At 27.6% G+C, this 12,720-nt stretch overlaps 1 protein-coding gene across 3 annotated transcripts in view; it reads right to left on the bottom strand.

Moving 5' to 3' along the window:
- Nucleotides 1-419: 419 nt before the first annotated feature.
- The window catches only part of LOC105360960 (sex determination protein fruitless), an 82,261-nt gene continuing 69,960 nt past the window's right edge, over nucleotides 420-12,720 (bottom strand). For 2 of the 3 annotated variants that reach the window (XM_011498092.1, XM_011498075.1), the window contains one exon: nucleotides 9,387-9,835. In XM_011498092.1, the coding sequence (XP_011496394.1) occupies nucleotides 9,618-9,835 (218 nt within the window). In that variant the 3' untranslated portion in view covers nucleotides 9,387-9,617. Of the gene's footprint in view, nucleotides 980-9,386; nucleotides 9,836-12,720 lie in introns of those variants that run through there. The other variant, XM_011498067.1, reaches the window with a different exon arrangement.

The raw sequence follows: 12,720 nt of genomic DNA, 5'->3' as shown, positions 1-12,720 counted from the left end.
GATAACAGTTTCTACGCGTCATCGTCGCTCGTACAACTAATAAGACAAGTCCATAAGGAATTGGGTTAAAAATTTAATTCAAACAATACAGTTGCAAACTCTTCTGCATCTTCCCGTAAATTATTCTCTCACTCTCAAGTGGAAATCACACGCATCACCCTCGTTAAATAATTATTTTAAATAATACGACGCGCGTTTCAATCTACTAACAATGATCGGTGCTTACTAACAATGACCACCTCTACGCATTTTTATCATCATGATCATTTCTCACATCATCACAGTGGCCCTTGAAACGTACTAATCTATTAATCTATATATACATATATATATATACACATAGATACACACGCACGCGCGCGCGCGCGCGCGCACACACACACACACACACACACAAAGCCCACTTGCTGATGGTGCAAGTCGCCTGTCATATCGATTTCGAAACACAAACGCATTATATACGACACGATCTCCGTCGGCCCTCCTGGTTCACGCCCATCAGCAGCGAGGACGTAATAGAAGCTTGATCGACGCGGGTGGAGAAGTGGATCGGGAGGTGAATGGATACGATTGCCGTTCGCCGGCCCACTGCATGAAAAGTAAAGAACGTAACAAGCTTATTATCATCAACTCAACCATCATTCATATCATATCGTTAGCTTTAAAGAAGAGTCGTCTTAGATGGCGATCTGGAGTCTTCGGCGTCTCCTCCCTGGGAACCCCATGGTCTATAATGATCCTTTAGCGAAAAGTAGGTCCCGATGCTTGGAGCGCATATGCGAGCGGAGTGTGTCGATGCGACTGTAGGTGGCGGGACAGTAAGGGCAGAGAGATCTCTGGGCCGTGTGTATGTGGAAGTGGTGCCATCGGTTGGTCACCTGCTTGCCGCAGGCTCGACACCTCCATAGGGCAGGGCTGCCAAGCGACACGGCGAACATCTCGTGGTACGTCAAGTTCACCGGCACGCTCGACATCGTACCTGCGAACACAACCCAACAACACATACCTCACGTTGCGTTTATCACGTGCGCGAGCTCATTATTGTCGGTGATTTATAATCATCTCGGGACTTCTACAGCTATATGGGATTGGACGTTTTTTAGCCATCGTGAGGCGAGGCGAGGCGAGGTAGCAGAGAGAATTAGCGCTACATAGAGCGCTTTTTATCCTTCAATACATGCATCATTGGACAACACAGCGTCGTGAGATCTACTCTGAAGTATGAAGGAAGAAGGAGCCTTGAAAGGGAAACAGGCATAGAAAGAGAGAGAGAGAGAGAGAGAGAGAGAGTTTAGACTGATCGAGTGTAAAATGAATGAGTTGGGTGAATTGGAATTATTATTTCTTCATCATTTTACCTAAATGTTGAGATACAAGATGTTAGATTGTGACTAGCTAACAATATATGCGAGTGTCTTTTTGGCGTGCATATTAGGTGGATGGACAGGAGGTTTAGGTTCACTTGCATTATGCAGTTTGAGAGTGCAATTTATTATATTAATAATGTATTATATAATCGAGTTGGAAATTTTATGAAGTTTGGTCTACAAATATTGCATTATCCATTTATTGAAAATGGCAAATATACAAAATTAATATGTGGAGGTCGGGGAAGGGTGGAGATGAGGGAAACAGATAAATACATTTATGGGCTGCTGTAACGTGGATGTGATTCTTTACTAAAATAAACAAAGAGAGAGAGAGAGAGAGAGAGAGAGAGAGAGAAACTTGCTTTTCAACTGTTAAATTATAAGGGGCTTGGAATTACGATATCGTGTTCTTGTTTATGAAAAAAATGTAGATATCTATGAGTCGTGAATCAGTTTATTTTCAATTTTTTATTGCTGTCGCATAAAATGTAGTTAAAACAAATTTATTAATTTATAGATTTTATAGATTTTTTTAACGACCTTTAATAAGAAGATATATTTCTTATTCTTTATCTAAACTTTAAATTAAAAATGTTATTAAACGAAATTTCATCTTTTTTCATCTTTTTTTGTCTTTTAACGTTCAAAGTCATCTTTTGAATTCAATTTTGACAAAATCTATATAATCCGCGAACAATAATTCGCTAATGAATCATCATTTAACTTAACTAGTTTATAGTTATTAACAATATGAATTAAGGAACTGACATGTATGGAAAAGTAAAAATTGACAGTAGAAAACTTTTCAACACTTCCGACCAATCCTTTAATATATTAATAACAGAGAGAAGACCTTGAAATGAAATTTAAAAGTTAAAATAAATAATTTAAAAATTCTATCAGAATTTCTTAAAATATAAACTGCAAAATAAAGTTAACCGGCCTAACGCGTTTAATTATTTTTACTTTAAAAATGACAATATATATGAATTTCATTTTTTTTTTTTTTAAATGATACTTCGTAAAACTTATATTTCAATCGTCACTGGCGAATGAGTAATCATTAAAGTGAATTTTTTATTTACACTCATCGTGAAAATTAAAATACATATTTAATATCGCATTAAACCGCCGATATTGCTATTTGCTCGAAGTACATCAACATTAACGATTTAATCGAATCGACTGGAGTCCAACGTGACACAAGTCACTGAGAATACAAAAACCCCTGCAAATTTGTACGCATACATTACGTGAGAATCCTTCGCGATGTGTGAGATATTTGTAGCAACCGTATAAGATGCTCGATGCATAAATTCGGCAAACATATGCACGAGAAAGTTGATAGCCTAGGAGATACAGGTGGTGTCGAGAGACGTCATAGTTATGATAGTGTTGGTTCGTGTGTATTGACAGAATGCCGATAGTCGATGTTAAATGCGTCATAGTGAATGGTTGTAGTTCGGAGATAAATGATGTACAAAGAAGTTTCTCGACGTCGTATAACAATTGGAAATTATATAAGTCCCTGCATTAGTGGACAGTGCGCTTAAAAGCACATTTAAAGTATAAAGCCAAATTTTCACTTTGCTTTTTCTCTCTTTCTTTCCATTTTTCTTTATTATTTAATTTTTTATTTTATGTAACCAACGAACGAACGGTCTATTTATATACTATTCCGAGAGTTTTTGATAGATTTCAGACAGTTGCAATAATGCAGGTCAGTCAAATGCGTCAAATGCAAAATTTTAGATAAAAAATTAACGTTAATGTATGCTTAATTAGTTGGATATTGGCTTGCTATTAAAGTACATATTATGAGCAATTAAATGATATATATATATATATATATATATAAAAGATTAAATATATATGTATATTTGATGATTGATAAGTTAAGATTAAATTAAAAATAATTAATGGTTTGCTTTGTTTTGAACTTATGAATTATCAAAAATTCCAATTTATATGAATGGTGATATTATCATTTATGATAATATACATAAATGAGGACTATAAAGTCTACAAAGTGTCTATGTAGTGATCCTATGAGTTTACCTTTGCAGAAAATGCTATAGCAATTCATCAGCGTTACAATCGAATCGTTCCGTCCTGCGGCCCCCGGAGATGAAAACCGCGTAATTTAGCCCCCCCCCCCTTCTGGAAGAAGAGCCCCAAGAGCCAACTTCTGGGGGATTAAGCATGCGACTGAGCTCGAAGAAGCGACTTTTTATACGCATGACGAGCAAAGCGATAGGGCCCTTGATCCAACAAAAAAGGAAACAACTAAGCCACGAGCACATTTCAAAATTTTGCTCTCGATCGCCTGGCAAAGCTGTACATCGCGCCTCCTCCCACTCTCGCCAAGGATCTCACTATATTTTCCACCTGCATAAATTTGTCTTCCTCACTTATTACGCATGCATGGCTCATGCGCGATCCTCATTTTTCAACTGACCTAATTGATGTTTACTACTCTATGTTGCTGTTGCCATTTTATTCAATTGTCATTGTAAAATATCATCTACTACGAAGGACAAGTAGATCGTATATTTTTAATCTTAGCGTGGGCATACATTTTGAGGGGAAATTCTTGTCTGTTAATTTCATTATGAAGATTCATCGAATATAAACATATTTTTATACCGAAGCATTATGCGTTATTAATCCAATTTTTTTGTCAAAAAAAAAAAAGAACTCGTTTACCTCACTCATCTATCTATAAAAATATTAATTACTTTTCTTATATCGTCTTTATATTAGACAAGTAATCTAAAAATGAAAAATATTTATATGCCATATTAAAGTAAAAAATTTCTTTTACTTTTGTTTCTCCTAATAATTAAAAATAATTCATTATTTTTCATTATTAAAAAAGAAATTATTTAAAATCATACTATACCAGTGAGGTTGTATAAATGAAACAAAGTCATCATACAAAAGCAGATAGATCTCGTGATAGAAATGCAGAGGTGCATTCATGAAAGATGTATATGACATATATTATGGAGTTCTCAAGTAGATATCAAAGACGTAATTTATGTACATGATGGAATGGAAAACTTTAGTGAGTATGAAGTTTTTAAGTATTAAAGAAATGATAAGAAACAAGAGGGACTTCTGGAAACAAAGTAGATACTTATTCATCTTCTATATTAAAAAGTTTAGTTATAAAGTTACGTACGCATATGGAATTACAATATAATTAAGACAATATAGTTAAATAATATAATTTTAATACAAAATTTATGCTATTAAACTAATGCAATAATATATCTTATATGATGTAACTTAAAATTAATTGCGTCACATTTACATAGATTAAAACAGAAAAGGAATTTACGAATACACAAAACGAATAGTTTTTAAACAAAAGTTTAAATATTTACAAAAAAATACTATTATTAATACATGTAATGCAAATTTATGCACTCCCATAGATTTCTCAAATATTACTATTATTTGAATATATTTAGAGTTCTGATGGTGTATACGTGTTGGCTATCACCATGATCACGACAAAATTTTAAACTTACTTGCTCCTAAGTACAAATGCAGCTCCAAGACAACGGAAATGCAGATGAAGGTGAATTTTGGTCATTTTATTCAAATACTTACAACGATTGGCGTCTATAACCGTACCTGTTCGACGTGTTCAATTTATGTATATTGCGATTGAGTCAGAATTACTGGTAATGTATTTGAATAATTAATATAATAGAGAAGTGAAAGTGACCGAAGACTCACCTTTCGGGCTCATTCATACAACACCCAAAATTTTATATTAATTATAATTTGTTAGGTATCGAGTATTTTTCGAATTTAATAATCATCATGTAATAATAATTACTATTACTACGTTAGATTTTTTTTATATTACAGTGGATTCTTCATTTTAGTTTCAAAGTTGCCCGATCGTAAGAGTATATTTACTTCAATCTGCTGTAGAATTGTTGATACTTATAAAAATAACAATGAATCAGTTATTCTAATGGAACTTGCTTTTCTTATTATTTTCATTATTTTAACATTTTTAATTAAATTTACATCTTATAAAAATTTTCAATAAGATGTATATCATTCAAATAACTAATAAATTGATAATTTCTTATTTATTTAATTATCACCTATAATAAAAGTAATTATTTAATAATTACACAAACTTAATATGATATAATTATTCAATTTATATTTTACATTAATTATATTGCTAATATTGTTAATTGTTTTTTGTCGAGAATTAATTTTCATGAGAGTGAATGGAAGATTTTCTTTAATATAGTATTAATTTTTAAATCCAATAGTGCTGATAATATTGGTTGGCAATAAGTATTCAGAAAAGTAATTTGTTATTCGTTTACTAACATTATTTATTCATATATTACAAATGTAAAGGATAAATTACACGTTGGAAAGGTGTTCGAGACTCTTTCTACAGCTCCAATATCATGTAATTAAACAATTCAACATTTATATCTAAGTATAATAGAAAGAAAAAACAAAATTTGAATTAAATACGGTAAGAACAAATTAAAAACATTAATGTATGGCTTCAATAAATCTACATATCTCACATAAGTCTTTTTACAAAATATTGATGAGAAATTTTTGAAAAACTCAATCGATTATTTTCCTCAAAAATTTCTCTTAATTATTAAGCCATAATTTTTATTAATCTAGATCATTTTATCAAGAAATAATTATTTATTTTGAGAAAGTAACCATAGTAAATATTTGAAGTTTTCTTGTTCTTCATATGGTATATAAAAAATGAATAAGGATTTGAGATGTATGAATCATAGATAAACCAATTAGAAATTTAATTTATTCTACACATTCACAACTTTATGAGTTTATATTGAAAACTCGATTTTTTATAGATGGAATGTAATTTCATCCTACTCAGCTGTTACACAAATATATTTAAATTTTCAATAAGACAATTTTCCTTGTATTAACACATCATATATTATAGAACGATAGTTTAAAAAATTATGATTAGAGAATGGTGATGTTAGATAGTGAAAAATCTATAAAATCATAAATTAATTGTATTAGTTACACATAATACACATAATGAAATTAACAATGAATAATTTATTTTCTTTATTTTATTATTACTATTATCATCGTCATCACCATTATTATCATTATCATTATTAATATTAATATTATTATTCATGTTATTATTATTATTATTTTTATTTTTATTATTATTATTATAGAAGATCTTCGATGTTATATTATCAATTACATAATATTAATTTATATTAAGAAACTAGAATTTTTGTATTATATGAATCAGAATATTTTTTTTAAACATATTTTCCAATTTAAAGAAAAATACATTAATTTGAAAATAAAACGTATTATTGAGTTTAAATGATTAACAATTGATTATTTTATAAATTATTTTAGTTAACATGTATATTAGCTATATCTGATCTAAAATTTTTGAATATTTCATAATTATTATAAATAGGATGGCATAAAATTACTGTTTTTTTTAAACAATTCTAATTAACCCTTACTATATTAGCCATTACTATATAATAAGATAATTGTTAGATAAAGCAGAATAAATAGAAAATTAGATTTATTAATAAAATAAGGGAGCTAAAAATTTTCTGAACTATCATTAGAAATATATGAATGTATTTTTAACATTGAACGTAAATGTTCAGGCGAATGATTTAATTATCATTTAAAGTTGCTTTATTCTATTTATGTTCCCTGTGCACCAATTTATTTTAATTTTGTTAAAGTTAACTTTTAAGATCCTATGGATATTACGCAATTCGCATGAAAAAAATTTCATAATTATTATTATGTTCGTTATTATTTGTTCGTATTAATAACAAGAATGTAAGTTACATCCCATTGCTATTTTAAGTCAAATGGAAGAACAATATTCTTTGGCATGCTATAATATGTATATATACACACATATATATTTATAAATGAATTGTACCCATAATTTACTCTATTAGAAAGCTGCTAGCTCTTCTTTTTATCAATAATTGTGATATTTGTTTTATTAAACATTTTGTCTGCGGTTATCTTATAGTTACTTATGATTTTAAAAATATTAAATACTGCGCTTTTAAGCTTTAATATGTACTTCAATTTACTTAATGTAGTTAAGTATTTTAAGTTAAAAATACCATTGCTTAGGTAATAAAAGAAAATTCAGTACTTTTTGTTTTAAAATCATAATTCATTTCCGATGTAGGCATCTGCCAATTTAATAAATGTAATATTGTATAAACACATAATAGAATAAGATTTTTTCTTGCATAGAATGTGGAATGATTATAATCTATCGTTAAAATAATAATTATTTAATATTAATACTAGCATTAGATACAAAATTTGAATATACAAAATTTCATTTGTTTTAAATATTAATTTCTTTAAATAGCTTAGTAATTCAATATTAAATAAGTTGAAAATAAATCGCTTATTAAATTTCTTGGAATAAAGTTCACTTTCGTTCATTTGTACTCTCTGTCCTTATAAATTCGTTTGATTAACTGTGAAATCATATACATATATAGATTCATTAATGAACACATTAAACAGTTATATACAAAAGATCGAAGTAGACGGTGTCCGAAGCTTTTAATTTATTAACAAGTGATCAAACGCGTTGCTGACTTTCATCACGTGATCACATTTTTTCTTGATTTTAATAATGTGAAGAAATTTTATAAGACCGATTTTTTTTAGCAACGTTAAGAAATTTTACTAGTCGTCACAAATTTACTTAATGTATAATTAGAAAAAGAAAAACATATTTAATATTTCAAACTAAACTTTATTAAATAATTTAATTAGTATTGAATGTGAATTAAAATAATAAACGGATGAAGAAATATCTATTTAAAGAAGTGAGCATAGCAAAAAAAAACAATAAAAAAGAATAAAAAAAACATTAACCACTTTTCGTTCGTAAACAATTGAATGATTTTGAATAAACTAAATAGAACATTTACCACTTGGAACAAGTAAATTAATTGAATTATTAAGGAGTTTTAATCTAATTGATTAATTAATTAATGATTTATTAATGAATCTAAGATCTCGATGTTTAAAAATTAAGCAAAGCAATTTTTAACAGTACTAATTTAAGATAATAATACAATACTATTAGCAAATATCAATTAAACATATAAAATACTATATAAACAATTATTTTACAATATATAATAATTATACGATTTCACGTATAGACAATATTGTTTTGTTCAAAACTGTATGGAAGTTTCTCTTTTGATTACCGATCTTTAGGAATTTAAATGTTTTCTAGCGAATGAATTTCAATCCAATACATTATAGAAAAAAAAGATTTTTATCTCTACTTTACTCTCTTTTCTTTCTTTTTTTTCATAATCTGCAGCGTATTCAATTTACAAGTTACGACAATATTTTTGATAATGCTAATTACGATGATTTATATTTCTGTCATTTAAAAATGAATCACTCATGTTTTTGGATTCATTATTTCATATAATTAAACGACTATTTCATCATTCAAATCTATGTTCCACGAGGTTAATATTCTCATAGCAATTTTTTCTATTGACAGAATTTTAACTCGAAAGGTTAAAAAAAGCTTAATTAAAATAAAAAATGTTTTATTTATCTTAAACATAACAAAACAATAATTGAATAATATTAAAACATAATAAAAATTATTATTCGGACAATAATAATTTATTAAGGAATGTGAAGTATTAACATTAAACTGCGTTACCCTGTTTCACCGTTAAAGAAAACTAATGACTTATAGTCTAACTTCAATAATAACTTTTATAATATTAAGATAATAAGTAATGTAATTAATGATTGTTTCTATAAAATTAATTAATTATTTCCAATAAAAAAAAAAGAAAAAAAAGAAAACAAAAACAAAATGAAAAAAGTATGTAATTTGTTGAACAGTAATTTTATCAATTCAGATTAATTAAAATAAAATTAACGTAAGATGTTTTGTTATTCATTAAATCTACGCTATCAACTTCACATCCCTCTTAGAAAAAGAAAAACAATAATCTTTCAAACCATAACTTATTCTTCATGAGTGCCGTTTGTGCCGCGTTCAATCATCAAAGCTCATCAAGTAAACTCGATGACGACCATCAAATCTCTGTCTCGGGCCATGAAAAGTATGACGCGTGATAGAGCCGCCATTACACGCGGTCGCCGTTTGTCAACAAGATGGCGGCGCTCGCGGCGCGGCCGCGTTTACTGGACGTTCGCGTGCTTCATGCGCGTGTGCGTGAGCAGCGTGTCGCTGCGCGTGTACACGGCCGGGCAGAGCGGACAGGCGTACTTCCCGGGGAAGTGCACGTAATAGTGATTGCGCACATTGGTAACGACCTTACCGCACAACGAACACCGTCTCCTCTCGTCCGTGTTACTCTGTCTCTCAAATATCTGTGATATCCGCCAATTTTTCAGCTCTGCAACAACAGAAACGATCACAGTCAGCATGGCACAGCTCTTTCACCTAGTTCTAGGGAGTTTTTTTTTGATTTTTTATTTTCTTTATTATTATTCTTTTCTGTTCTTTTAACGCAGTTGTACGTTGCTATAATCAACGATCTGGCACAAGGATATCGCAGTAGTGCATAGCTTGTCCGTGATTTGAAGGTTAGAAATGTATGCTATATGTAACATGGTTACATCTTAAAATTTTATTAATAATGATAAATACCCTTCTGCAAAAGAACAACATATTTAGCAAGAAATAGTGTATCACAATTAATTTTTTTTTGGATGTTTAATTTGTTTTGTTTTTGTTTTAAATAATATATTATGACAATTAAGTTGGAGAATTCAATATTAGCAAGTCGACATAAAATCGGAACAATTCATTATTTTAATACATTACTTAAAATTATTAAATTATATAATTTAAAACTATTATGCTTATGCGTAAAATAAGAAAGATATTACAGATACAACTTATGATTTTGTATAATAAAAATATACGGTATTATCTACTTATCTGTATCATTAAAGATAAAATCTCTACCCATGGATTGCTTTAGTTATATATTCCTTAAAAGCATTGAAAATATTAGTAAAATTCTACTAATTAATTTGTAATAACACATTTAAATAGAAGTTTTATTTACATGTATATAAATAAATAATTAAATAAATAAATAAATAAATAAATAAATATATATATATATATATATATATATATATATATATTATATAATGTTATTTCAAATACTGAAAATTTATAAAATACGTTTTAAACTATAAATTTGAAAGAATCAATTATTTAAAATTCGTAAATGATGTATGTTTAAATTACATGATAAATACATTCAACAAACATCTACATTCGATGATAATTGGAATACGTTTCGAAAGAATTAAAAATAAAATTGTAATACATGTTGTGAAAGAATGTTGAACAGTCCAATAAAAAATGTGAATGTTCTTTTAATCAGTATTTCTATTATTACACAACATTATTATTCCATTAAATCTTCATTTTTCTATATAATTAAACTGTCGACATTTTTTGAAACATTATCTTATATAATATTTATATGTACAATATATATATATATATATATATATATATATATATATATATATATTAAAATGCCAATTTTCATTTGTTAATAACAAGGTTATTAGTAATTACGGAACATCCAATCATTGAAAATTTAAATATTTTAGTATTAACAGTTCTGTTTTAGAAAGAAGTAAGGAAATGAAGATAAAAGCAATTAATTATCTTGGAGAAATAGATTAAGCATTTGTTTTTTAATGAAGAACATAAATACATTAAACGATCAATGAACCTATTGTTTTCAATTAGAAGGAATAGAAGTTACAACATTTTTACGCCACATACCTCATGGAATTGAATTAGATCCTAACAAATATGTATTCTATGAAATTCGCCAATACATAAGTAAGGGGAAGTTAAATAAAAGTACAGAACGATCATTTAACTGGCTGCTGCTTCTTATTCTAATATTCGAAATTTCCGCGCATGATATATTTGTATCAATGGTATTAAATGCAATTGGCTAATCTAAATAAATTTTGATAAAAATGACACTGACCCTAATGAATTTGCGACGATCCTTGTTTATTGGAGCGTCGATACTTTAACATTTATTCCACTTAATTTTAGAAATTTAAAAACTTTGAAATTAAGTCTTTGTTAGTAATTGAATTTCCTATTATATCGATATTTAACTGGTTATTTAAGGTCAGTTCATTATTCACTAAAGATGAACACATCCAGTATAAATTATTTAATATTTATTATCGATATGCTGCTAATATATTTATATATTCATATCGTCAACTGATTATTTACATGTAACTGTAAACAAAAATATAATATTTCGAGAATGAGAATTTATGCCATGTATATAGGTTTACTTAAATATCAATAATATAACAAAATTAATGAGACATAATACAAATAATATAATAATGTACTCGTTTTACTGTGAATTATTTCATATAAAAATAGTTGTTTGTAGCAACAATAATAAGAATGACTATTAAAATATTTCTTGATTTCGAGAAGCTCAATATTTTGTAAAAATTTGAAATATTTTAGAGTAGCAATTATCCCAAAATTAATAACGAAATCAAAGTCATATAAACTAATTAAAAATATATCCACTTTTTAAAGTTTATGAAGCTTATGTCAATTAAAAATTCATATGATACATTTTCAACGAATATAAATGAATTTGATATAATCATTCAAATTCATTTTTTAAAAATAAAAATATATTATTAAAGATATAAAAGTAAATCTATAGTCACATTAACTTTGCAAAGCTAGAGTCAAGAATTTCCTATTAACTAAAATATTCGATTAAAATACGTTTGGTATTAATGAGACAATGTGTATTTCTGATTTTTCGTCTATCACTAAGAAAATACAATTAAATATGTATAAAAATATCTTAATATGAATAAACGAATCGAATGTATAATAATTTCAATTAATGCAATTAATTTTTCCAAATTTATCAAAAGGAATGTGCAATAAAAAGTTTGTTCATTAATATAATTTATAATAACAGAAAATGTAAATGATTTGAAGTTTTAGGTTTTATTGAAAACATTTTACTCTACATTGAATACAAACAAGATTAAGGTACATTATCAGAAAAAATATTAAGACAAAAATTTGTTATGCTTAAAATTGTTCGTATTTATAAAAATTTATCTTTTTTTTTAATCCGATATTAAATATAAATATGTAATAACTTTAATATAGTCACGCATTATTTTATACATGTAATTTTTATAAATAATAATTAATTTTTATATTTTAAAAGTTTTATTCGTT

The sequence above is a fragment of the Ceratosolen solmsi genome, unplaced genomic scaffold (genome assembly GCF_000503995.2).
Source record: "Ceratosolen solmsi marchali unplaced genomic scaffold, CerSol_1.0 scaffold10, whole genome shotgun sequence".
Lineage (NCBI taxonomy): Eukaryota > Metazoa > Arthropoda > Insecta > Hymenoptera > Agaonidae > Ceratosolen > Ceratosolen solmsi.
The sequence above is the reverse complement of the archived record's forward strand: the minus strand, read 5'-3'. Positions and strand labels throughout refer to the sequence as shown.